At 40.1% G+C, this 27,828-nt stretch overlaps 2 protein-coding genes and 1 long non-coding RNA gene across 6 annotated transcripts; 2 read left to right on the forward strand and 1 right to left on the reverse strand.

The window, feature by feature from the left end:
• Positions 1–258: 258 nt before the first annotated feature.
• On the forward strand, positions 259–3,640 carry TSPYL1 (TSPY like 1). The gene has a single exon (XM_015082825.3). The coding sequence runs from the start codon at positions 361–363 to the stop codon at positions 1,702–1,704; it is 1,344 nt and encodes a 447-aa protein (XP_014938311.1). The 5' UTR covers positions 259–360; the 3' UTR covers positions 1,705–3,640.
• A 3,192-nt stretch (positions 3,641–6,832) lies between these two features.
• On the reverse strand, positions 6,833–19,300 carry LOC106984627 (uncharacterized). Of its 4 annotated transcripts, XR_003419392.2 has the most exons (6): positions 19,170–19,295; positions 17,862–18,168; positions 16,168–16,297; positions 15,111–15,271; positions 10,620–10,739; positions 6,833–7,510 (listed from the first exon to the last, which is right to left on the reverse strand). It is a non-coding gene; the product is annotated as an uncharacterized LOC106984627 (long non-coding RNA). The 4 variants fall into 4 exon arrangements; XR_008298385.1 differs by lacking the exon at positions 10,620–10,739 and having other exon boundaries at positions 19,174–19,300; XR_001431737.3 differs by lacking the exon at positions 10,620–10,739.
• Positions 19,301–19,386: 86 nt separating this feature from the next.
• On the forward strand, positions 19,387–23,509 carry TSPYL4 (TSPY like 4). Its single transcript, XM_015082826.3, has one exon. The coding sequence runs from the start codon at positions 19,499–19,501 to the stop codon at positions 20,750–20,752; it is 1,254 nt and encodes a 417-aa protein (XP_014938312.1). The 5' UTR covers positions 19,387–19,498; the 3' UTR covers positions 20,753–23,509.
• Positions 23,510–27,828: the final 4,319 nt, after the last annotated feature.

Below are 27,828 nucleotides of genomic sequence, written 5' to 3' on the forward strand. Positions count from 1 at the left end.
CTGCGATCGCTACCAGTACCCCAGTTTACATGCTGCAGGCAGTTTCCAGATGCATCGCTGGGAGTGCCCTCACTGCCTTCAGTCTCTGAGTCCCAAATACATTTATGCACATAAGTCAAATTATTGCTTCACCCTCCTAAATCCATACAAGTAAAACTAAAGGCAACAAGCTGGGACCGCAAGCAGGGGCGGAGCAAGCAGCCACTTCTCGCGTTCTGGTGAGAGCCACAGCCCTGACGTCACCCTCGCAGAGACTCTCGCGGGATTTCAGGGTGGGTGGCGCGAGCCGCCGGTTTAGGAGGGGGCGTTGTCTGTGAGCAAAACAGCCGTTAATCTGTCGTTGGTCAGGCTGCTGCTAACATGAGCGGCCAGGATGGAGCGGAGACGTCCCCTTTTCCCCAAACCCGCAGTCTCACGACTCTCGGCCGTACCCCAGGAGACCCCGACCCACACCAGCGCCTGAAGCTCCGTGAGGAAACCGAGGCGTCACAGGTGATGGCGGAGCCGGGTGAGGGAAGCTCGGAGACTGTCGCGCTCCCACCGCCTCAGCTTCCAGAGGAGCGGGGAGCCTTCCATGCCCGCGCGGGCTGTGGCCAAACTCCCCAGATCCGAGGCGGTGGGGATCGAGGTTTCGTAGAGACCGAAGCCGGTCGGGCGGAGGCCCCGCCTTTAACGGAAGGCCTGGAAGCTGGGTCTGTGTCCGTGGCAACGGACAACAGCTTGAAAAATGGCTGTCGGAGTGGAGAGCCGGGCGGCCCAGGTGGGGAGAAGCCCCCAGGAACCTGTGTTGCAGAGAGGTCGGGGTCTGAGGTGTTGGAAGAGGTGAAGGCCAGTGAAGTGGAGACAGAAAAATGCACCGTTTTCTCGGTAGCAGTGGATGAAGCGGTGGAGAAGAAGGGAGTGAAGGAAGAGGAGACGGTGGAGAAGGAAGGAGTGAAGGAGGAGGAGGTGGTGGAGCAGAAGATGGAGATAGAGAAGCAAGTAGGGGAAGAAATAGAAATGATGGAGGAAAATAAAGTGGTAGAGGAGGTGAAGGAGGACGCGGGGCTCCGACCCTTGAATATGGATCTTCGCATGAACCCCCTGGAAGCCATCCAGCTGGAACTGGACACTGTGAATGCTCAGGCTGACAGAGCCTTTCAACAACTGGAGCAGAAATTTGGGCGCATGCGTCGTCACTACCTGGAGAGGAGGAACTACATCATTCAGAATATCCCGGGCTTCTGGGTGACTGCCTTTCGGAACCACCCCCAGTTGTCCCCCATGATTAGGGGCCAAGATGCCGAGATGTTAAGATACATAACCAATTTGGAGGTGAAGGAGCTCAGACACCCCAGAACTGGCTGCAAGTTCAAGTTCTTCTTTCGAAGAAACCCCTACTTCAGAAACAAGCTTATTGTCAAAGAATATGAGGTCAGAGCCTCTGGCCGAGTGGTGTCTCTTTCCACTCCAATCATATGGCGCCGGGGCCATGAACCCCAGTCCTTCATTCGCAGGAACCAAGATGTCGTCTGCAATTTCTTCACCTGGTTTTCAGACCATAGCCTTCCAGAGTCTGACAAGATTGCTGAAATTATCAAAGAGGACTTGTGGCCCAATCCACTGCAGTATTACCTGTTGCGTGAAGGAGTCCGTAGAGCCAGACGTCGCCCAATAAGAGAGCCTGTAGAGATCCCCAGGCCCTTTGGATTCCAGTCTGGTTAATCTCTGCCTTTGGAAATACTGCACAAGGTCCCTACTACCCCTTGCTGGGCTTGTGCTTGGACAACAAGAAATGGGTATGCCTTCTACTTTTTTTTTTTTTTCTCTTTTTTTTTCCCCCTGACATTTTTACAACCTCTTCCTCTGGGCAGTTTTCTCAACCTCGAGATTGAGCCTTTCAAGACCTTGCTCCTCCATTTCCACATGGCCTTCATGCTATTCTGCATTACTGTCACATGCTGCATGGTCATGATTCACATCACTCCTAAGCCAAGCAAATGATGCTGTAAATTGCACTGCCTTTATCTGCACTGCATGGACCCTGTTTGTTCCTAGGGCTTTTTGACTCTTTCCACCTGGAATTCTAACTTTGCCTAGGAGCCCATTCTACCCATTTTGCTCTGCAGTATAGGCAGACAATTGTGGGGCATTAATATCAAGAGAGCAGCAGTGGGCCAGTTGGTCTGATTTATGTGACTCTGTGGCTCTTCTTGTACCTCTAGTCACCTACTGCTTACTACTGGCTATGCCCACCCACCTTGGGCTACTACCTACTGGATGAATACCTTGCAGATCACTGTCAGCCCCACTGTGGTCTCGTTTCTTTTAAACAAGAATCCCTAGAGCTGGTGATGGACCCAGATTTCCTGCCAGCACACAAAAGACCCTTCCATTCCTTTCCCAAAAGACATCCTTGATTCCTCACCCCCTCTCTCCTCTCCCTTCATGATCCAGAACCCGACTGTCAGGCAAGTAGTTAAGGTGACAAGTTAAGACTTTATTCTTATGGCAAGAGTAAGGATGGTGTCCATTCCAAGTACCAGGCTTTCTCAGCCTCAACTAGTAAATTCACACAAAACCTAGGTATACCTCTTTGTGCCTCTTCTCCTTGCCCTGAACATGGTTAAGTGCCAGGGTGGTAGTACACTTTCTCCCTGTCTGCCTCTTGTCTCTTAAAGAAAAAAAAATGATAGCTCAAAAGTAGGCCTTTTAGTTTAATTTAGCTTTAGCTCTTCATGATTTCCAGGGACAGGTTGTCCTGTAAAATAGACTGCTAGAGCTCTTATTTCCCTCTGCATTCTTCCCCATCCTCCACTCCCTTTAGCGACACCTAGAGGGTTTAAAAGGAGACAGATATAGATGAAGTGATATCTAGTTCATAGTCATGGAAGAACTAGAGCTTTTGATGGGTGCTCTAAGCGGGGGAAACAGACGACCACAGGCGAAAATGAGCAAGATAAAAATTGGGCCTAAGATTAAGACTGGCTTGGCAGAGCCTTCAAGGAAAAGGTTCTTTTTCTATCAGTGGTAACGGGAGGAGAAATACTTTTTCTCAGGATTTCTATGGGAGAATTGAGTGTTAAATGTGTTGCTTAGAGAAGAATAAAGAAACAAAGCAACTTTGGGTGCTTTCTGTTGTTTTCATTCTGTTGTTTCATTTTCTGTTTTCATTTACGTGGAAGATTAGTACTGTGTTTTTTTTTTCCCCACTAGTGTTTAGTAAAATAACATTTTCTGTTTCTGCTTAATGGGAAAACCGAGCTGTACAGGCTTTCTTTTTGCTTTCTGTTGGGAACATTTGGAAAAATAACAATTTTATTTTCCTGTAAGATATAGAGACTTAACTGAATATGAGTTTTCAACCTCTTGTTTCTGTTAAAAATGTATTCTTAGAAATATAATTTGAGTAAGTTGGTTTTGTCAGATTCTGAAGACTGGGAATTGTTGTCTTCATGGAAAAATAACCTACAAAAAATGTTTGACTTGATTGTCTTTCTTGGTAACTTACCCTGGTAACAACTTGGTAAATGATGTGTCTCTTTTCCTAAATATCATAAATACTTGTGAGATTGCTCTTTCAAACTGGAAATGTACCATTGGGATATTTGTCTTTCTGTATATGCATTGTGGTAAAATAAAAGCATGTTATTCTGCTAGATTTCTTTTTTTTCCACCCTGCCCATAAACGTGTGAATTGTTCAAAATAACAGATTATGGAATTATTAAAATTCTAAAAACGGATACAACAGACATTATCCCAGAAGTAAGAAACTAGGGCACACTGCTCTGTACCTTGCAAGGTTGGGAGGGTTGTTACTGTTGTTTTGCTTTAGTTCACAATTGCAAGTGCTTACTCATGATGTCACTTTTTTCCATATAGCTTGTGCAGGACCACCACTCCCTTCACTTCCTTAAAGCTTCCATTTCTATCTCTGTCAATGATATTCTTGTGTCATTCGGGTTCTTTTTATTTGCTTATGCATTTAATAAGCAAACAGAGTTTCTGTCATAAGTGATAAACCCTTCTCATACTTTCTCAGCTGTAAAAACTTGTTCATTCTTTTCTTCAAACCTCCCCACTTTCTATTTGTGTCAAAATTTTCAAGGCCTGATAACTCTTCTGCCTTAACAGTTCTTCTGTTCCCTTTAGGGAAGATGAAATATTTCCTCAAGTACTTGGTGTACTTACAGGGACTTACTGTTCTAGAAAATAACACATAATTTGTTAACAGTGAATTCCACAAATATTTATCAAGGCATTCTGTCAGGCCTTCAGAAGGTAACAAAAAGAAGATAAAGTCATTCCCTTTATTGTTAAAAACTGGGGGAAGGGGAGCCTGGGTGGCTCAGTTAGTTAAGCACCTGACTTTGGCTCAGGTCATGATCTCATGGTTCATGAGTTAAAGCCCTGATTTGGGCTCTGTGCTGACAGCTCAGGGCCCGGAGCCTGCTTTGGATTCTGTGTCTCCCTCTTTCTCTGCTCTTCCCCCCGCTCATGCTCTGTCCCTCTCTCCTTCAAAAATAAATAAACATTAATAATAATAATAATAAAGTAGTCCCATTGGGTTGCCTGGGTGGCTCAGATGGTTACGTGTCTGACTCTTGATTGTACCTCAGGTCTTGATCTCAGGGTTGTGAGTTCAAGCCCTGCATTATGCTCTGCTGGATGTGAAGCCTACTTAAAAAAAAATAATAATAAAGAATAAAGTAGTCCCTTAACAAAAAAGAAAAAAAAAAAAGTAAACCCTTAACATTTAGGACCTATAGCTTCATATTCTTCTAGAATAAAATGTTTTGTATTTTTGGTTTACAGATGTACCTGAAGCTCAGAAAATAAAAATTCAGTCATCAGCTATACCATTTTGTGTATGTTAACATAGGCTCTAAATTTTAACAATTGGCCAGGCAACAGAAAAAAAAAATCTGAATATAGCATTGTACCAAGTCAATTCAATGCTCACCACTTGAAGCATATTTTATTTTTGAAAATTAGTGTAGCCTTGCAGTACAATCTTGCAGCAATTATTATTTTGTATTGGCTATTACATTAAGGGCTATACGGGATAGTAAAGTGAAGGTTGTCCTTGCAATTGAGGAACTTACAATCTCATTGAGGAGGGAGTATCTTTTCTTGAATGTTTCCTCTTCAGCAAATTCACATACTCAAACCAGTCATGTGCACAAGAAAACTCAGGATTAACATGGCAAAGAGAAGGTGTCAGAGATGATCAGGATTGTCCCTTCAGGACCAACTTTCCCTCCCTCAGTGTTAAATATATAATTGAAGTCCTAGACTATGGATGTGACAGATACAATATTTATGCATTCACTATATATATATGGGAGCTATTTCACTTGTGAGCAGTACTTTCTCCATGTTTGCTTGAAGTGCTTTGTTTTAGCTCTGAAGGGCCACTTTAATCCATTTCCTCTGACCTCAGGGGTTCTCAAGACTTACAGAAGAGTTTCTGTCAGGCCACATTAGGAAAAAATGTCTACTTTTTGGCTTCACTTTTTCAGGATTTATAGTTAATGTCATTTTTTTGAGACCAGGTCAGGAAGAGATTTCTTCTTCTATTAAAATTCTATTAAAATAAAAAGGGCCACTTAGGTAGGCTGCTAATTTTTTTATAAACCCACAGATGTCTTATTAGTGTCCAAAATAAATACCTTCTCTGAGTCTTGGTTTCCTTGTCCATCATGCAGGGATGATAATACCTATATTATAAGCTAGTATTCTCCCAGGATGTATTTGGAGAATGTCAATATAAGGTTGTAGAGAGGATAACAGCATACATTTGGGAGTTTACTATATGCCAGGCACTGTGCTAAAAGATTCCAAGTATTAACATAGTTAATACAGGTTAGAGTGTGAAAATGCCAAGCACAATGCCTGGCATATAATATGTGGTAAATATTAATTTCCATTTACCTTCCTCTCCATTTTAATTTCACATTAATTTACATCCAGACAATTACCTAGCCTAATATTTCTCAAAGTTGACTGTCCATTATAAATGGCTGGGGAGCTTGGTAAAAAATTCCAGGCTCTATCCCCAAACCAGTTAAATTAGACACTAAGGTACAGACATTTGAGAATCATGGATAACCTTTCCTTGGACTCAAGGGAGGGAATACCCATTCCCTTCCCAGTTTTGTTAAATTTATTCAGAAATATATTGCCTTATAACATTCAGGTATTAAAAAGGACTGGGCATATAGTAGGGTCTCAGCACGTCTGCTCCATATTTTGACCCCTGGAGTCTTGCAGGATGTAATTAGCCTGATTCCACAAATGAATTAAGTACTTGAAGGTCATCATCCTATCCCTCCCCTCAACACCCTCCCCTCCCCCACCAACCTGGCTATATATATATTCCTTCAATGTTCCTTATCCATTGTGAATGCAAATAAACAAGATTCATTATGCTTATATTTTTCGTAAAGTCAGGTGCTCCAAACTGAACACTGTTAACGTCCAAATAACAGAATAGAAAGAACAGAATGGGATTTTTTTTTTTTTTTTTAAGAGAGCGAGCACATGAGCAGGGGAAAGGGGCAGAGAGAGAATCTCAAGCAGGATCCATGCTCTGTGAGGAGCCTGATGCAGGGCTTGATCTCATGACCATGAGATCATGACCTGAGTGGAAATCAAGAGTCAGATGCTCAACAACTGAGCCACCCAGGTGCCCTGAATAGGATTATTACTGCTTATATTCTGCATAGTATATTTCTTTGAATGGATCTTAAGAGAACATTAGCTTTCGGGGCAGCAATATTACCCTTTCACTCCTAATAAGATTAAAATTTACCAGACCCTTAAATTTTAAAGTATTCATGTGCTGCTGAATTAGGTTTTTTCATGTTACACTTTATTTTTTATTTTATTTTTTGTAAGTTTATTTATTTTGAGAATGAGAGAAAGCGCAAGCAGGGGAAGGGCAGAGAAAGAGGAAAGAACAAGAATCCCAAGCTCCATGCTATCAGCACAGAGCCTGACACACCAAACCCATGAACCACGAGAACATGACCTGAGCTGAATTCGGACGCCTAACTGACTGAGCCACCCAGGCACCCCATTCATGTTACGCTTTATTGAAGTTTGTTTCCAACAGTTTACATGTATCTATATTAATTTTTATTCTATTAAATTAGTCTAATTCTTTTAACCTATTTGCATTTAGAGGATCATTAATTATTTCTAATGAGTAATTTTACCCCCTAATTTCACATCATTTACAAATCTGGTCTGTAGCCAGGTCACTTGAAGTTCTCCCAGAAAGCTTCCTTTCAGAGTGATGCAGTATCTTTAGGATCTTTGTATAAACTATGGAGCTACCTACTCCCTCCTCCCCCCGTACCCCCCAAACACACACATTTTAACTTTCTCCTAGGGCATCAGCAAGCACACTTGGTACCTCTTCAGAAATCAGGTAATGAAGCCCCCTCCATGCTGAGGGATGAGAAAGTGTGCCATTCCTCCCAGATGCAGTCCTAATAACTGATACACTTTGTTTTTCAAATTCCCCTGTCAAAAAAGGAAACAACTTCTTAGTTATCTTTTTACTTTCACTCTTTTTTTTTAATGGCAGTATTACTATTTTGATATTACTATTTCAACTGTGGGTTTGAAACTTTTCAAATCAAAAAGTTGGAGAAATATTTAAAATGTTGTATAGCTTATTTTCATCAGTTGTCAAAAATAGAAAAAATATATTACAAAAGTACACAGATAAAAGTAAAATTGATAATCTTGATCAATTTCCATCAAGGTAATAATAATACTCATATTTAAAGATTGTTTTATAATTGGAGACTATAGGAGGCAAGTAGGAAGCACATATTATTGTGAAGAGTTACCAGTGATGTTGGGTTACTTCCTACAGCTCTGGATAGACCCAATTAGGACGCTGCCCCAGAATAACCACTTAACCTAGAAACTTAAAACTTATTTTGAGATTCATGAACTCCTCTACAAAATTCTAGAAATATGAGCCTTCTTATTCAGGGCTTGATTTCAGCACACATTTCTTGAGGTCCACTAATAGAGTAAAGGTTTGCATTGCAGAATCAGCCACGGCAACTGGATGCATGATTCCATACATGTAAGCCTTTGAATGTGTGACAGTAACTTCATTTCTAAGTCTTCATGTCTTTAAGATTCAACCTCTGATTCTAGAATTCATGGCAGTTTAGTATTGGGAAATGAGTGTGTTCTCCATTTGCTTTCTAGTCAGCATACATATCCAGCTTGAATCCATTTGCGTTTTCTTGACCACATTAATAGTGGCTAACACTGAGTGACAGATATTTAATCTTTACCACCTCACTGTTGTTTTTGCCTTAGCCCTCTCTCTTTGCTCATTTAAGTCACCAAAGATGTTACCTAAAAGTAGTTTTTCTTTTGTTTTTGGAATTTGTCATTGTTTTCTTTATTAAAGTATAATTTACATACAGCACAAGAATGTTCATAGCTGTTTTATAACAGCTCAAAACTAGACACAAACCAATGTCCATCACTAGTGAATGAATAAATTATGGTGTATTCATACAATGGAACATGACTCAGCAACAAGAAGGAACAAACTATCAATCGTGCAACAATTTCAGAATCATTGGTCAGTGAAAAATGTCAGACAAGAGAGTGCATACTATGTAATTCCATATATGTGAAGTTGGATAGCATGGAAAACTTATCTATGGTGATAGAAATCCAAAGAGTGGTTGCCTCAGGGTTAGTAATGAGAAAGAAACATGAGCAAACTGTTGGGTGACAGTAATGCTGGATTCAGCTGATGATAACACAGATGTATCTATTTGTCAAAACTTGTCAAGTTGTACAATCAAGATCCATCCATTTTAGTGTAAGTTATAACCTCATTAAATAACAGACTTAAAATTATTGTCATCAATTCAAAAAATGGAATTCTATTTGCCCATTTCTGCTATTTTTACTTTTCTTCAGTGCTTAAATATAAGTTGTTGACTCTACTTGTATGACCTTGTTTGCAAGTTCTTATTGCTGTATAATTTCATTTCTAATCCCAATTTTAGGATTACTTTTTTTTTTTTTTTTGGTTACTTTTCACCTTCAATTCTGGGCAAAAGTTGATCTCTCTAGAGATTTCCTTAACATACAAACTAAGAGGTTGTCATCCTCTGGTCACTGAAGAAGTTGAATCTGCTCATATTGACCTGTAAGTAGTACTCACATACTTATTCAATAATAATCTCTGTGTTTCCCTTTTCATTTCTGCAAATTTAGATGTCTACAAGATGATTCTCTGACCTTCTTTACTTGGACCCTTCTCTCTGACTCCAGCTTCAACTTACCAGTCTCTATTACCCTAACACAGTAGATTGTGAAGGGTGGCCCCCAAAAAAGCAGCGTGAGACTCACCTGAATCTTGTTAGAAATGCAAATGCAAGAACCCCACTTCTTCTCTATAGACTCAAACTCTGGAAGTAGAGTCTAGCAACTGTAGTTTAACTAGCAATCCAGGTAATTCTGATGCATACTAATGTTTGGGAATCATTGCCCTAAACCCCATTGCTGTTCTTGCTTTATCTCTTAGTTTCCTGAATTCAGTTCTCATTATAAAAACAAAACAAGGGGCTCCTGGGTGGTTCAGTTGGTTCCACGACTGACTCTGGCTCAGGTCATGGTCTCGCAGTTTGAGTTTGAGCCCCGTGTTGGACTCTGTGCTGCCAATTCAGAGCCTGGAGCCTGCTTCAAATTCTGTCTCTCCTCTCTCTGCCCTCTCCCTCTCACACACTCTCTCTCGCTTTCAAAAAATAAACAAACATTAAAAAAGTTTAAAACCAAAACAAGATATTTACCTATATTCTTAATGACATTTGAGTTCTCTACCCCATGAAGTTACAATTTGAGCCTCAGGTATCTAATTCTGCTCCAAGTACACACCTCTGTCTTCAAAGTCTTCTCAGCAGATTGTTAGAAATATCAGAAATTTCCGGGGCGCCTGGGTGGCGCAGTCGGTTAAGCGTCCGACTTCAGCCAGGTCACGATCTCGCGGTCCGTGAGTTCGAGCCCCGTGTCAGGCTCTGGGCTGATGGCTCAGAGCCTGGAGCCTGTTTCCGATTCTGTGTCTCCCTCTCTCTCTGCCCCTCCCCCGTTCATGCTCTGTCTCTCTCTATCCCAAAAATAAATAAACGTTGAAAAAAAAAATTAAAAAAAAAATAAAAAATAAAATAAAAAAAGAAATATCAGAAATTTCCATGGGTGCGCTCATTTTACATGTGTAATCCTACAGTTTTTGTATCACTATCCCCATATGATAGGGAAATAGAAGCTTAGCAAATTGAAGTGTATTAATTTAGATATAAGTAACACAGGTTGTATTCAGTTAGGGTTCCTTATTTCAAGCTAGGGCACATCTCACCATATTGCAGCAACCTGTAATTTTAGCATAAAGACATTTAAATCCTAATTAAGTATACATAGGTTAGCTTTAATATTCCCAATCTATTCATGAATGGCTTTCAAAAGGGATGTATTTATTTACCTTTATATATCTGTTCATTTATCTTTGCATATGTTAAATAATACAGGTTTTCTAAGCTCCATCAAATTATAACTGTTTCCTGTATTTAAAAATACAATTCTTGATACTTACTGTCTGAATTAAACTGCTTGGTTTTACTTTCCTTCAGAAGAACAGAGTTAGCCAAAGTAGTTCAAATGTTTTAATATCCTTCTGGAATTTGCTGAGATGTAGACAGAACTGTCATTATCACTATGAAATGCAAAGAATGTGTATTTATTGAGGTTTGAGTCAATTGGGTGATTACTTATAACAGCACTTCATACTTAATTGTTATCCTCTTAACCAAGCTCTAACTTCTCTTAGTACAATAAGGAGTTGTGTTGAGATGAGTCTAGTACATGGTAGTCTAGGTGCTGTTGTAATCAATCATTTTAAGTAATGGTCAAACTTCTTCAAGTTTACTCTGAGGTCAATTTTGATGAATCCTCTCCAATTAGCTATTAAAAGCATAGATTTCATGTAACTAATTTTTAAAAATTATTTTATAAAGTCTTTAAAATAATATTATGTGAAAAAAATGTGGTGAAGCATTTTATTTTAGTGCCAGCAAAACATTTTTTTCCTATGAACTGGAAATACCATATATCTAAAATCATTTAGAAGTAACTGGAACAAAGGCACCTGGCTGGCTGAGTCAGAAGAGCATGTGATTCTTGATCTCAGGGTTGTGAGTTCGAGCCCCACAGTGGGTGTACAGATTAATCAAAAATAAAATCTTTTAAAAAAAGTAACTGGAACATAGTGGACAAGTATTATTACTATGTCCCAGTGTTTTATATCTTTCCCATGTTATTCAAATTGTATCCTACATGGTCCAATTCAACTCTTTTTTTCACTTACTGCTCCATTATTTATGGATGTCTTTCATCTTTGAACTTCTATACACTTACAGTTTTATAGCAGAATTTGACATTGATTTTATTTTGTCTGCACTATACTCTATTTCATGTAGGTAAATCTTAGCATAAAAATAATAAAAATTATCAAGTCAGCTTTTATTTACTGAAAGCCATTGGGATGAACCCTTTGCAAATATTTCATCTTCCTAACAGTTCTGTAACTTAAGTTTTATTATATTCATTCCATATTTGAGGAGTTTATGGCTCAGAGAAGTCAAGTGACCTGCTCAAATTGAACTGCCTGTATGTGGCACAACTGAGACATGAAGCCAGAACTGTCCGATTCCAATGTATGCTCTTTACCCAGTATACTAGGCAGGTTCTCTACAGAAATAGGGTCAATAGGAAGAGATTTATATGAGGAAATGGCTCATGTGATTAGGGAGGTCTACTGAGCAGTGTCACAATCTGCCACATGCAAGCTGGAAACCCAGGAAAGCTGAGTGATGTAGTATAATTCCAGTCTGAGTCCTAAGGCCTAAGAACCAAGTGAGCTGATGGTGTAAAGACCAGTCAAAGGCAGTAGAAGACTCATGTCCTAGCTCAAGTACTCAGGGAGGAAGCAAAAGAGGCAAATTCCTCCTTTCCTCTACCTTTTTGTTCTATCTAGGCCTCCAACGGACTGGATGATGCCTACCCATGTTGGGAAGGGCAATCTACTTTCTTGAGTCCACCAATTCAAATGCTAATTCCAGAAACACCCTCACAGACACATTCAGAAATAATATTTAGTCTGGGCACCCCCTGGCCCAGTCAAATCAACACATAAAATTACCTATCACACTCAGCACACAAAGGTATGAGGTCATTCAGGTCACAGACTTTGTCTCTCATTTCTCTAATGATTGAGGAAAGCAACGCTATCTAATCTTGTTTTTTGGCTATATATTATCATGGGAGGCATCATAACTAAATAAGCATGTCTGAGAAAATTTTAATTTTGTAACAGTGATAGCTTAAGTATAATAAAGATTATGATTCAATTCTAATAGTATACACAGCATAAAACATACATTGAAAATTCATGCCACAGTTGTTTTATGAATGTATGGTATGTAAAATTATCATAAATATTCTCTTCAGAGCAGTTTAATTTTTTTTTTTCCAGAGCAGTTTTAACTTTAACCTAAAAGGCTGACAAACTAGTCAGATTATCATTTTAAAGACCACTTTCTCCCTCTAGTGACCAGGAATGAGAATACCATGTCATATTCACAGGCATTTAAAAAACTGATTATCAATGTATATGTGTACTTCCCCCTATGGTGTCTGGGAAATTTGCCAGCTATTTTGATTATTACAATGGATGTAGGTGTGATTGATATTCATTAGGGACATTAGGGATGCTAGATCCTGCAGTGTGGAGAACAGTGCCCCATATAAAGTAATTATCCAGTGTTAAACATATAGATGAAAAATATATTAATTATTATTTAAGCCTAGAGCCTAGCACCATTTTACATATGAAGACATTTTGCACTGTTTTATTTTTATTTATTTATTATTATTTTTTAAGTAAACTCTACCCCCAACATGGGGCTTAAACTCAAGACTCTGAGATCAAGAGTTGCACATTCTACCAGCTGAGCCAGCCAGGCACACCCCTCACCTCCCTGCACTGTGTTAAACACTGCATTTTTTGAAAGCAACTTACTTCATCTACTCTTAAACACTGCTTGTAAGATACATCGTTATCTAACACTAAGAATGAAAACAATTGCCAGTTAAACTCTGACACAAAGCTTTCTAATGCTTATAATTTTTATTTTATCCACAATCAACAGAGTGAAAAGGCAACCTATAGAATGGGAGAAAATATTTGCAAACTATATATCTGAAAAGGTTAATCTCCAAAATATATAAGGAACTAGTGATTCTATAGGTGTAGCCACCTAACTACTTCATCATGTCATTTAGTACAGGCATGCCCAACCATTTATAAATTAAAATAGATATTTTAAGAATTATTTCCCTTTTATTTTTCCTTGATATTACAACCAAGATGTTATATTAATTTAAAAAAAATTGGGGTTCCTGGCTGGCCCAGTCAGAAGAGTATGTGACTGATTGTTGATCTAGGGGGTCATGAGTTTGAGTCCCACGTTGGGTGTAGAGATGACTTAAACTAAGAAAATAAATTTAAATGATGGTACACTATTTGTGAATTTCAAGAAAGAAAACAGGAGTTATAAAATACTCATTATAAGTAATGTTTTTCTTCTAATTTTTTTTTAAAGTTTATTCACTTTTGAGAGATAGAGACAGGGTGTGAGTGGTGGAGGGGCAAAGAGGGAGACACAGAATCCGAAGCAGGCTCCAAGCTCCAAGCTGTCAGCACAGAGCCTGAAGCGGGGCTCAAACTCATGAACCATGAGATCATGAAGCTGAGCCAAAGTTGGCTGCTCAACCAACTGAGCCACCCAGGCACCCCAGAATGTTTTTTCTATTCTTCTAGAAGTTTCCTACAAGCTCAATTTGATTGCCCCTGTCTCAATAATTCTGCTCTTCCCATGGCTGGGTTCATGGGTCCCATACCTGGTGTAATGCTCTGTTGTGCCATCTTCAAAGTCTCAATAAATTTTGAACAAGGAGGCCCACATTTGTACTTTGCACCAGGCTTGCATATGACATAGTGGTCTTGACCGCAACCAACAGAAATAATAATAATCTCTGGCTTTGAAGTAACACATCTTTACATTTTCAAAGTGCTTTCACATCTGTTATCTTTTTTGATCTTCACAATTAAGCAGTTAGAAAAGGAGAGAAAGTGGTAGAGAAGATACACCTTGGAGTCAGAATAGGCTTCAGTACAAATCTAGACGTTGCAGTAATCTTAAACTAGTGATATCATTTCTCTCATCTTCCCCTTCCTTTTCTGTAAAATAGCAGTAGTACCTGTCATATGAAAGTTGATGTGATAATTATGTAAAATAACATAAAGCACATGGTAGACACTGAATAAGTCTTTCTCCTTTTAGCTCTTCTCTGTCCCCCAACTCCCAATTTGCAAAATACAAAAATTGAAACTAAGACGTTTAAATGATCTGTTAAATGTGTTAATCTGGGTCCTCTGAAGAGCAGAAGTCAAGCTGGGATTAAATGTGCAAAGTTATTACTAGGGGAAATGACTGTGAGTGAAATGGGGAGGGGCCCAGAAAAAAGATGGAAGAAACTTTTGACCAGGAAGCAAGTCTGACTGAATGAAAAGAAGAGCAAGAGAAAGTTGGGTGAAGTGGCCTAGACTCCTGTGCCATCCAGGGAAGATTCACGAGGCCATTGAGGAGTCCTTGAGTCAGCCCGGGTCAGTGGTGAGCTGAGTCCCGCAGTTTTTAGGAATGGTTTTACCTTATGTATTCTAGCCACACTCAGTCTTGGCTGGAGCAGCTCACAGGAGGTATGGCCTGAATGCAAGCAAAGCAGGCTACAGATTTCAGGGTACAGCATTCAGGCCCTTGGACGTTATTCTTCCTGTATTTGGAGGGCTGTAAGGTGCATCTTCATGGCCACCACATTAATCTCCACACTGAGATGGTGCCAAAGCCAGAGGCAATTTGCCAATTAATATATGTCTTACCATGAGTGAGTTAACTCTCTGTGATTCCTGTGTCCTTGTTTATGAAGTTAAATGTATTAAAATGCCTAATGCAACCTTGACTCTTACCTGCAAGAAATTCAATTAGCTCGGTATCTTCTTTGAATGTGAAGTTAGTTGTTCTTCAGCCATTGTTTTCCCAAAAAGTAGGACGGCTTTCTGTTGGAATTGGCAAGTCTACCTGGCTCTGGACACATGGAGTCTGTCTGCTAAAGATGCCTTCGTCCTGTCTGAGGAAGAGAAACATTTCCAGAGAATGCCTCTGCTGCTGCTCAACTCAACTCTGGGCTTTGGAGCCCAGGAGAGGTGACCCATTCAGTCAGAGAGACATAACTCCTTCCATACATTAAGGGTCATTTAGGGGAAATTGTTTGAAAATCAAGTATCTTTTGGCTGTAATGGTCCATGAAATAATTATTTTTTTTATTTTTAATTTTTCCATGAAATAAGAAAAGAAGGAAAAAAAGACATGGAGATGGGGGTGAGGGTGGAGGAAAGAAAGCAACTTATAAGGAAGGTTCACCTATGTAGAGCGCTGACCCACTACTCTGAGAAGTGAATAAAGATAGGTTGGGTGATCTTATTATGCCCATTTTTTTCAAAGTAGGCTCTACAACCAACGTGAGGCTTGAGCTCACTACCCCGAGATCAAGAGTTGTGTGCTCCTCTGGCTGAGCCAGCCAGGTGCCCCTTATTTTTCCCATTTGCAAAATGTGGAAATGAGATTTTAAAAAGTCAAACCACTTGCCCAAATTTCCATTGCTCGTTAAGGCAGAGCTGGAACTCCAGCCCATGTCTTTTGCCCTCCTCTAGTAAGACTAGGTCTACACAATACCAATAAAAAAAACCAAATGAACAAAGGGAATGTTACATTTGATGGATGGAGAACTGTGGCCGTAGGGCACTGAACCGGGAATTCCTGTTTCTCCTTTTAGTAACTGGGTGCTTCCCCAACAATTGTTAGTATTTTTCTGGATGGGCGGAGGGGAATAGGAAGATAAGAGTTAACATTAAATTGAGATGGTCATATGGTCTTATTTCTAAGAAAGTACCTTTGCATTTTATACATGGTGTAGAACTGCAGGACGATATAATGAATGAGTGCACGGTTCTTGAGTCAGATTACCTGGTTTCAGCTTGTGGCTCTATATTGCTGCTGTATGACCTTGGACAAGCAACTCAGTTTCTCTTTGCTTGAGTTCCTTCTGAGGTAATGTAAAATGGAGGTCATAATATTATTACCTCACAGGGTTGTTCTGAGGATTAAAAGAGCACATTTAGAAGACACTAAATAAATGTAGGCCAAAATGAATATATAACCAGAAACCATGTCACTCTGAAAAAAGAAAAAAAACTTGCTGTTCAAGAGCAATAACAGTGGATGTTTCCTAAGTTTTCCAGTGTTTACTATATACTTTAGTAAAGTCATTCCTGTTTGACTATATTAGTTTATTTTTGAACTTCTGTTAAAGTCCGTGTCCTGTGGCAAATGTACCTTCTAGTTTTTCACGACATTTTCTGCAAATGCTTTTTCATACAATCGTGTTACTGATATATCTTTTTCTCTGTAGTGAGGTTTATTGCCAATTGCCATTAGAACAGGCTCTGTTGTGTACCAAAAAATCCTATATTCTAATATGCAAATCAAATGATTCCTATTTATAATACATACATCTACTCAACTCAAAATGAAATGCTAGCAGAGTCATACATTCATTTTGGTAAAACCTTTTAAAATTTACATTTAAATCAAATCATCACATTTTATTAAAATGGTCAATGAGATAGTCAGTCACTGTAGATGCCAAGGATGAAGCCACTATACAGCCATCCTTGTCCAGCTGGGATGAGGAGACTGATCTGCATAAAGCAACCAAGAGAGTCAAAGATAGAAGGTAAGTACTAAATTGGGTGGCAAAGGTCATAGAGCTATAGGACTATCAGAATGACAAGGGAAGGTTATGCGTAGGAGATAGGAGGAGGCAATTTGCCAATTAATATATGTCTTACCACGAGTGAGTTAACTTTCTGTGATTCCTGTGTCCTTGTTTTTGAAATTAAATGCGTTAAAATGCCTAATGCAATCTTCCTGAGATAGGCTTGAATGGAGTTTCAAGAATGGGCAGGCTATTATTAGTGGAAAATGATCGCAATGACAAGAACAATCAAAGCTATGGACAGGGACGTTTCAAGTAGTGGAGGTAAAAATCTTTCTAAAAATTTGGTATATACAACAAGAGAAAAAAGTTCACAGGTAGCAGCCTCAGGTAATTTTATAATTTTCTGTTGCAAATAGCAAATTCTTTCTTCTATGGCAAAGGAACTTTGATTCAGCATTTGCTCTTCTCTGCTTCTTGGCTCAGGTTATAATCCTAGAGAATTAATCCTCCCACAGTACAAAGACTCTTTAAGAAAGGAAACAAGGCAGAATAGTGTCAAAGAGTGACTCAAAGTCACAAAGTCACTTAATGATAGCACATTGCTTACTAATTGATTTCACCCCACAGAGGCAAAATAGGATTTATTAAAAGAGGAAAAAAAAGGAGAGAAAAATCATTGTAGTCTGAGAAGAGTGAATCTTGTTTGCACAATTTTTGTGGGATATCTGATTAGTTGGCAGCAATTTGGACAGTCTGTCCTTGAGTAGGCTGAGTAGGGGTACAAAAATATCTTAATTGTTTACGAATTCTCTTGCAAACCTTTGTGAGCTAAACTATGAAGCTGCAGGGCAAGCTGTTTCCCTTTAATGTCAGTGTCTTTTCCATCAACACCTCATTCTTAGTTGTACTGGGTCTGCACTACTTCCCTCCAGTCTCCTACCTGCTGCTGCTTGTTTCTAAATCCAATTCCCCACATGCTTCCTTTTCACTGGATCCTCTTCTGAGTCCTAATTTCAAAGTGATCATAATCTGGAGGCTCTGTAGTGGAGTTTCTATTACAAAGAATTATAATCAGGGGCTCCTGGGTGGCTCGGTCGGTTAAGCGTCCGACTTCGGCTCAGGTCATGATCTCACGGTCTGTGAGTTCGAGCCCCGTGTCGGGCTCTGTGCTGACAGCTGGGAGCCTGGAGCCTGTTTCAGATTCTGTGTTTCCCTCTCTCTCTGCCCCTCCCCTGTTCACGCTCTGTCTCTGTCTCAAAAATAAATAAACATTAAAAAAAATTAAAAAAAAGAATTATAATCATTTTTCTAATATGAATTTAAGATGTTAAACAAAAATATGAAAAATTTAAGTTTTCCTTCACTCTTGCATTTTTCTAAGGACTAACACCAGTGTTTTCATACTCCAACAAACAAAACAACACATAGCACAGTATCGACATCACTAGCAGATGAATTGTATGAGCTGACTTGAATAGACAAATTTTAAGTAAATACTTTAACATTTTAAATGTTACTTAAAATATTTTAATTTGGACAAGTAATAGTTTCAGTGCCTGCAAACAGTTGATTATTGCTTCTGCCCTGCAGTAAATTATAACAGGGGCATATTTTGGCAAGTATTTGCTGGCTTCATGCCCACATGCATTATAAAGCAGGAACTCCTTTTAGATTAGGATTACAGCCTAAGGATAAGCAACATATATTATGTACAACTGTGGAAATTAAAATCTCCTGAGATCACATCTTTTTCAGAAATGCTTAACGGCTAAATTTGCATGCTCACGCATATGTCACTTCTAAGTAAGGAAAATACATTTGCTATTTATATTAGTTAAAAGGGATGAGGAAATATTGTCCAATCACTTCATAGGTATTGGCCAAAGTACATAAACAAATTGAAATAATCATTATGTCTTGTTAGGATGAGAGAAACTTCCCTTACAATTGCTCCTAATTTTTTAAACCATCGCTTAACAGAGCAACACTTTTCTTAAAAATCAAACTCTGCTCATCTCAATTCTTTGATAATAGTCACGAATCTGTACATTAAAAAAGGCAGGCAGGCGCCTCGTTAGCGCAGTAGGTAGCCCTCAGTCTCATAAAAAAGGCACGCAGGTGAATTGCTGACTCCTCCTTACCATCCACGAACGGCCCTCTGAGCTGATGAACTTGGACCATAACCTTTCTTACCTTTTAAGTAAATATTTTAAGAGAAAAATTAATAGCATAGGTGTCTTAGAAATACATACAGAGCCTTAGAAATGCACATTGACACAGTTCTCACATGTTCGAGTTTGGTCTGCACCCAATCACGTAAATCAAATCTTTTCCAGAAAGACGAAATTCATCCATTTTATAACACAAAGACAAAAGCATACCCTTGACTGACGTAATCATTAGGTGCAGCGAATTCTCGCGCGACGTGAAGATGCTGCCGCCGTGACGTCACCAGTTGCCATAGCAGCATCCTCCAGAGTGGAAAAGAGGGGTGGTGCGACAAGCGGATTGGGGTGGAGCGCGGCTTCTGCAGAGGACAAGGGACGCTCTGCTCCTGCGGATCTGACTTCCACCAAAATGAGCACCCTGGATGAGGGCAGCAACCCTCCTGTCGCTAAAGACTGCGGCGTAGCTACTGCCGACGATGCCCCAGGACATCCGGACCTAAACCAGTGCCAGGGCGAGGAAACCGAGGCGACCCAGGTGATGGCGGACACAGGTGAGGAGGGCAACTTGGAGACCCCCGCGGAGGCAGGCGCCCCCGGGAGCCCCGCGAGCTGTGCCCCCGTGTTCCGCGTTCGAGTTTTTGGGAGCCGCAGCCGTGTAGCGACCAAATCGGGCCAGAAAGAGGGTCTGCCTCCGACGGAAGGCTTGGCAGCAGCCTCTGCTTCAGCCTCCCCCGCGGTAGCAACCGACAATAGCCAGGAAAATGGCTGTCAGCGTAGAGAGCCGCGGGGCCCTGCTGGGGAGAAAGCTCTAGAAGCCTGTGGCGCAGGGGGGTTGGGGTCTCAGATGATGCCTGGGGCGAAGGCCAAGGAAATGACGACAAAAAAGTGCGCCGTGTCAGCGGCAACGGAAAAGGAGGGAGTAGCCGAGGAGGTGGTGGAGGAAAAGAAGGTGATGCAGAAGGAAAAGAAGGTGGTAGGAGGAGTGAAAGAGGAGTCACGGGCCAAGGCCCCGAAGATCAATAACTGCATGGATTCCCTGGAGGCCATCGATCAGGAGCTGTCAAATGTAAATGCCCAGGCTGACAGGGCCTTCCTTCAGCTGGAGCGCAAGTTTGGCCGGATGCGAAGGCTCCATATGCAGCGCAGAAGTTTCATTATCCAAAATATCCCAGGTTTCTGGGTCACTGCCTTTCGGAACCACCCCCAGCTGTCACCTATGATCAGTGGCCAAGATGAAGACATGATGAGGTACATGATCAATTTGGAGGTGGAGGAGCTTAAACACCCCAGAGCAGGCTGCAAATTCAAGTTCATCTTTCAGAGCAACCCCTATTTCCGAAATGAGGGGCTCGTCAAAGAATATGAGCGCAGATCCTCTGGCCGGGTGGTGTCTCTTTCCACTCCAATCCGCTGGCACAGGGGCCAAGACCCCCAGTCACATATCCACAGGAATCGGGAAGGAAACACTATCCCCAGTTTCTTCAACTGGTTCTCAGATCACAGCCTTCTAGAATTCGACAGGATTGCTGAGATTATCAAAGCAGAACTGTGGCCCAATCCCCTACAGTACTACCTGATGGGCGAAGGGCCTCGCCGAGGAATTCGAGACCCAGCAAGGCAGCCCGTGGAGAGCCCCAGGTCCTTCAGGTTCCAGTCTGGCTAAGCGCTGCCCTTGTGAGAAGCTCCTGCACAAGTCTCCCACCACCTCCCCTTGAACCTTTGCTTAGCCAACAGCATGCAGTCTTCTGTCTGCTTTCTCTTCACACTGAACTATTTTGTCCTTTGGTTCTCCTAAATCTTCAACAGTCATTTGCAAGATTGACTCTTACATGTTTGTGTTCCTCTTCCTCTGGACCTTCATGCTCTTCTGTATCCTGTTACATGTTCAAGTGCATGGCGTTGCACTGCTTCTATGCCAAGCACATGATGCTGTAGAGAGGCACTGCCTTCCTTTGCATGCCTTGGGTCCTGTCTATGACCATGGCCTTCTCCTAGTTTTTTAAGTGGTTCTCTACCACAAAGAAGCTTGCAATACCTTTGCAAATAACTAGCTGGACTTCATACTTTATGCTGACTGTCCTCCTGATAACCATGTATTCTATGGCAAGTTCTTTGAGTTTCACCGCTGCAAGATGAAACTACTCTAGATGATGCCAACCATCAACGCAAACTGGACATTTCTAGCTACCACTAACTGGTTCCCAGCTGCCTCCCTGGGCCTGTGCTATCCACCCTGCTGGTTATCTGGCAGAATAAGGGGGCTAGTGGGTGGCTACAAGGCATGAGTGAGGTAACAGATGAGAGGTTTTCAGTGTTATTGCATCTTCTTTTCACTCTGCTTTGTGACCAGGTACTGGTGAGTATGAGGGTCGGTGCTATGGCCCACACAAACCTGCTGTCACCCTTCTGGATGAGCTTTGCATAGGCACCATTGCCTGCCTCCTCAGCAACTGACTGTGGACTTAAGCTCCCAGGCAGCACACAGGGAACTCCGCCTCAATCCCCTTGTGCCATCAAATGGTTACCTATAAACCCAGTTGGCTGTGGGGCAGGTTGCACAGTCATATGTGATAGTGCCCAAAGCAAGGGTGGAAGGGGTTCACTTCCAGCAGTTAGCCTTTCTGAGCTGGAGTCAACAAACCACCCTTAATCAGATAGTTTTGTTAGGTATCCCCTTCTCTAACTCCTGCACTCATTCTGAGCATGATAAAGTTGCCAGGGTGGGGGCACCGAGGGAAAGGTGTTCCTGGTCTGTGTGGCCTGTTCTGCATCTTTTTGTCTCTTTCCTCCACCCCCACCCCCTTGTTCTCTCCCCCACTTCCCTCTCTGAAGCAGACAGGAAACCAAACTGGCAAAGCGGGCTTTGTGTTTAATTTTCTCTACCCTTGATGGTGTCCAAAGAGAGAAAGGTACTGTACAATAGACTCCACATGTCTTCTTGTGCTCTTCTGCCCTCGAGCCTCCACCCTACTTCCTTTAGTAAGGTCTAAAAGTTTCAAAGGGAGACCTGTAGGTTATTTAGTTATGAGCAGTGTTCTTTTGGGCCAATTTTGACAACCCCACCTTTTCCCTGTCCACTTACCAAAATCTGTGTGTTTCTTGAGTTTAGTTAGAGAAGCAGGGAGGAAAGACAGAAGGGCCTCACAGTGATGGATTCAAGGCAGATGCAGAGAAGGTTGTGATGTAAAGCGGCCAAACTTAGTTTCACTCCACTTTTCTAAACATGGAAATTTTGGCAGGGGTGGCCTTGACCACTTAGAAAGAACCCCAAGGCAGCATTTTGAGGGTCACCTCTATTCTCTGTACTATTTTATTACTGCTCTCATGGCCCAGGGGTCTCCATCCTGTTGTCTGGCCTTCTTGGCTTTCAGGCTTCAGTTTCCCTATTTCCTTCCCTGCTTCTCTCCCAACAGATGAGGGAGCAGGCTGCAGTGTACATTGTGGGAGATGCCAAACTTCCTTCCTGGGGATGTGTGGAGTTTGTTTGGATTTCCAGGACAGGTTCCAGTAGGTGGGACAGCAGTGTATCAGGGCTGTGTTACTTGGGTGGTATATGGTAATGGTAAGGACTACCTGCTTTCTCCTGTTTGAAGGCCTTGCTCTAAGTTCCATGAGTGCTTGGGAGGTCTGGGTACAGCAGTGGGGAGGGTGCTCTAGGCTGAGGGAAGTGAGAGCCCAGAAACCAAAATGAACCAAGTAGTCTTGGAACGGCACAGGAAGGATGAACCTTGCAGCTTTGGGAATGGAGGGGGAGGCCCCTGAACCTTTTCCTAGGAGAGGTGGGAGAATCAAAGTGGTTGATGTTTAAAAAGGATACTTAGAGGAGTTTTCCCTAACTCCCTTGAATTCACCAGTAGATTTTTGTCTAAAATGCAAAAATCCAAGTCTGGTTGTTTTCTCTCTGTTATTATAGGAGTGATCTTTTCTGTATAGAAGATTAATGGTATATGCTCATTATTTCACTGTGTTTGAGTAAAATCCTATTAATTCCTTTCTCTATTTTTGCTTGCTGGTGAAATTGACATTTACAGGCCTGCTTTTTGCTTATAATTGAGAATATGTGCAAAAATATCAAACTTGTTTCCTGTGCAGTATGAAACCTGTGAATATTCGTTAATATATCAGCTTGTTCTGGTCTGTCTTCATATATAGCTCTATTCTTAGAAATATAATTTGAATGTGATCCTTGAAATTTTGCAAATTGTTGCTGTGTCTTGTGGAAGTAATTTCAAAAAGAAAACCAATTCTTTTGTCTTGATATTTCTTGCCCTAATAGTAATGTTGTACTTGAATTTTATGTTCCTAACCAGTGTAAGTATTTGTAGAATTGCTCTGTCAAAGTAAACAAGGATCGTTAAGTACTTTATTAGTCTTCTTCTGTGTGCTCAAAGGAAAAATAAAAGTCTGTCACTCTGCTGTATTTCTTGTTTTCACCAAAAAATAACAATAAAGTTCTGTGTGTCTAGGCTAATGAAAGGTTGGGAAATGATTAAAGTTATCAAGTTGTCACCATAAGCATTGTCCTGAAGCTTTATAAAAAAAAAAAGCCACAGAATTTCTAAGATTTTTTTTACTAGGAAAATGGTAAATAAGAAGCCTAACTAACTGGATGCTCATGGGCTTAATTTTTCCTTATTCAACCAGTGTAGTTTTGGAGGGTAATTGAAGCACCACTGAGTTTTCAGTGGAAAGCTTTTTTTTTTTTTTTTTTTTTGCTTTTTAAGTTTTTAATTCCAGTTAACATACAGTGTTATATTAGTTTCAGGTATGCACTATATTGTATATGTATGTGATTGAACAACTCCATATATCACCCAGTGCTGATCACAAGTGCAGTACTTAATTTCCATCATTTATTTAACCCATCCTCCCACCCACCATTGGTAATCTTCACTTGTTCTCTATAAGAGTCTGTTTCTTGATTTGTCTCTTTTTTTACCCCCTTTGCTTGTTTTATTCCTTAAATTTCACATATGAGTGAAATAATGGTATTTGTCTTTCTCTGACTCAATTTCACTTACTGGAAAACTATTTTTTTTAATTTTTTTTTTAATGTTTTATTTATTCTTGAGAGAGAGAGAGAGAGAGAGAGAGAGAGAGCATGAGCGAGGGAGGGGCAGAGAGAGAGAGGGACACAGAATCCAAAGCAGACTCCAGGCTCTGAGCTGTCAACACAGAGCCCGATATGGGGCTCAAACTCACAAGCCGTCAGATCATGACCTGAGCCGAAGTCAGATGCTCAACCAACTGAGCCACGCTGGCGCCCCATGGAAAGCTATTCTTAATACACCATTCTTATTTGCTATATTTATGTTAACTGATTCTTAGCTTAAGATAGACTTTGGAAAAATTAATCATTGTGTATTCTGTTAGGTGCTTCTTAATTTCTTTGCTACTACAGTGTGGTGCTTTAAAAAGAAAGAATAACAAAATAATTGTTACTGACCTATAGTGTCTAGAAACAAATGATCTCAGACATCCCAATCTCAATTACCAGTAATGTTTCGCTGTTCAGCAGCTATTACATGAAGGTTTGGGAAATACTTCTGCATTCTCTGGAGTTGAGAGGGCTATGGATATTGCAAGATTTGTGAAAATGAATGCCCAAATATTTTTAGCCGTCTAAACAAAAATTTGACATAAACGGCCCAGAATTACTACTAAATAGACTTGCTAATTCTTGGTGCAATTAATACTTGGAAGTTTTACTTGATAAAGTATAGTTTTTCTAGGCCTGGAGAAGTTTTAAGTTTTAGAGAGCTAACTCTATATCCATCTTAAACCTAAATTTTCCTTTAGTGTGTTCCTTTTATCTTTAATTCAGTGATTTTTTTTTCTGCATTATCAATCACCTGTTTTCAAGCATTATCTCTTTTATCCTGTTCTGGACATAGTTGGAAAATAATATTTTTGTTGTTCTTGGTTTATTATCAGCTTTATCCAGTAGTATTCCTCTTGCCAGTAGGTTGGTGCCACTCATTTGTTAGATTATCATGATTTCTGTTCTGTTTAATAAAATTAGACTCAATTAGACATTATGTAGGTTTCACTTACCAGGTAACTGGTTTGCTCCTATATCACTGCTCCATTTCTTTTCACTGCCTTTTCTTTCTCAGTTCTAAACCCAAATTGTCCCTTATGCAGACCTCCACATCAGTTAAGAGGTTTTCTTGTCCTCTCTTCACCGAAGAAGTATCATTTGGTCTGCTCAGGCCATATTGCCCTGATCGTAAGGTCATACTTCATAATTTCCCTGTACCCCACATAACAGAATCTCCTTGGGCATTCTCGTCCATTTCTGGGTATTCAGCTTAGACCAGACAATAGCAAAAGGCTTCTCTAACTTTCCTTACTCAGGGTCCCTTCACATTACTCCTGTTGCTGCTACCGCTTCTTTATCTCCAGTTTCTGTAATCAGGTTTAATAATTAAAAACAAACAAAAATTACCTGGATTCTTACTGAATTCCCTGCTCCACACAGTCACAGTTTGAGGCTTGGATACAGGAGTTGCATCAGATACACCTCCTCTGGTTTGACAATCTCAAGAAATCTGAGTTCTGTCAGGTACATACATTTGTGTTCTCATGTTACTTTCATAATCCTGACACAAGTTTTACTATCTCAAAAGTAAAAAAAAGTTGAAGTAACAACAACAAAATGAAGTGTGCCTAAAATGCAAGTCATACAGACGTATTTTTTATTTCTAGCCTAGAGTATCTTTCACTGTTACCACAGCCATCTAAATTTGGCATAAAACAAAGCAAAACCTGATTTACATGAATAATCAGGACTTGTTAAAGGTTATTCTTAGTCCATTCATGAATGGTCCTTTGAAAAGGGGTACTTTATTCAGATTAAAACCCTACTGAAATTTACATATGCAGTCTTGGTGATTGCTGCAAAAATGAATGAAATTAGGTTTGTTGCCTTCCTTAAAGGGAGTTAATGCACCAAAAGGATTTTAAATATTATACTTCTGGAATTTAGTTGCTAGGAACTCTAAAGAAATGTTACATTTTTATTAAATTTAGAGAATGAGTATTTTTTAACTGATCCAACACGGTGATTGCTTTTAACAGGAATTTTGTAATTTATTTCTTAATTTTTAAGATTTTGTTTTTAATTTTAAAAACATGGGCTCACATGGCCCCAAGATCAAGAATCTCATGCTCTACCCACTGGGCCAGCCAGGCGCCCCATTCTTCTCTTTATTAAACTTTATTAAGCATTTTTTTAAACCAAGAAAGTGCCAAGGCCAAACTACCAACAAAGTAAAATAAAGTGTTTTTTTACTTAAGACTCTGGGAACAGGTGCATGGTAAAGGAACCTATCAAGCAGACTATGATATAATTGCCATTCCAAGTAATGACCCAGCTTCTCTCAGTAGGCATAGAGATCTCATCTCCCGTAAGTTTACTTGGAGCAGTTTTCATGATTCCTTTTCCATTTTGGTTTCCTCAGCACCAGAGGGAAATTTGTTAAGTATTCAAAGTGAACATTTGAACTTGAATATAAAGAAAGGGTAGACCCGCTTACTGATGACTTTAGTGTATGTGGCTTCCAAGAAGAGTAGACTTCATTATACATTTTAGGACTCCTGTGATTCTTGGTTCTCTACTCTCCCAGGTAAGTTCTATGTTATAGATCTTTGTTTTTGTTTGTTTTGTTTTGAGAGTGAACATGAGCAGGGGAATGGCAGAGGAAGAGTGAAAGAGAATCTTAAGTAAGCTTCATACCCAGTGTGGAGCCTGATGCTGGACTCGATCTCACGACCTGGAGATCAGGGCCTGAGCTGAAATCTAGTCAGATGCTTCACTGACTGGGCCAGCTGGTACCCCATAGATCTTGTTTTAATATTTTTTACTAGCTTATGTTACTTTAGGCCAGAGTCTGTGTTCTTCATTTCTAATCCCAGCATGGTGTGACTGTGAAATTGAAGTGTGATTTTAGACTAAGAATTTGTCCCAATCTACATCTAATGTTGGAAGACTTTTGTCAGTCAACTAAAGGCATGAATTTTGGGGTGAAAGTTGGGCTCATGTACAGACTGTTCCTTAGTAACAGAAAATTTTTGAGCAAGTATGTTAATTTAACCTCTGTCAATTTCAATGTCCTTATCTATAAAGTTTTAATAATTATACACCTTGTATGGTTGCTGTAAGGAATAAATAAGGAAGATGAAGTAGCCTGCTGAAGAGTTAGCACTCATTACCATTATTTTTTTTTACCATTATTTCTGAGGATGACTCTAGAGACCAACAAGAGATACCTTTTTGCATTCACCCTATGTGGACTAGACCAGGCCCAAGGATTTTCAAGGGCAGCACATGGGGTGAGTTAACTCTTGAAAATATCCCAGTCTTTAACTAATCTGGAAGTCAATTCTTACGATAACCTTGTTCTCAAGAGCCTGAGGAGGTAAGGGAATGTCATTGTAACATTTAAGGAGAAGCTATCTATCCATGTGATTCTAACATAGAGTCAAGGTTATTATATCCAAGGAGATAGTCTGACATTCCATTTTATGGTTATATAAAATAATCATATAGATTTGATTTTCATTCAAGCCAGTTCAATTAAGTGTGTGTATACATGTGTTTATACATGTATGTATGTGTATATATGTATATATTTGCTTTAAATACATACATTTAAAGTTGTTGGATATGAAAACTGGTGGGGAAATAATACCTGATTACAAGTTAAAAAAACTCAGAAGTACAATTGATCCTTGAAC

Source organism: Acinonyx jubatus, chromosome B2 (genome assembly GCF_027475565.1).
Source record: "Acinonyx jubatus isolate Ajub_Pintada_27869175 chromosome B2, VMU_Ajub_asm_v1.0, whole genome shotgun sequence".
NCBI classification, from domain to species: Eukaryota; Metazoa; Chordata; class Mammalia; order Carnivora; family Felidae; genus Acinonyx; species Acinonyx jubatus.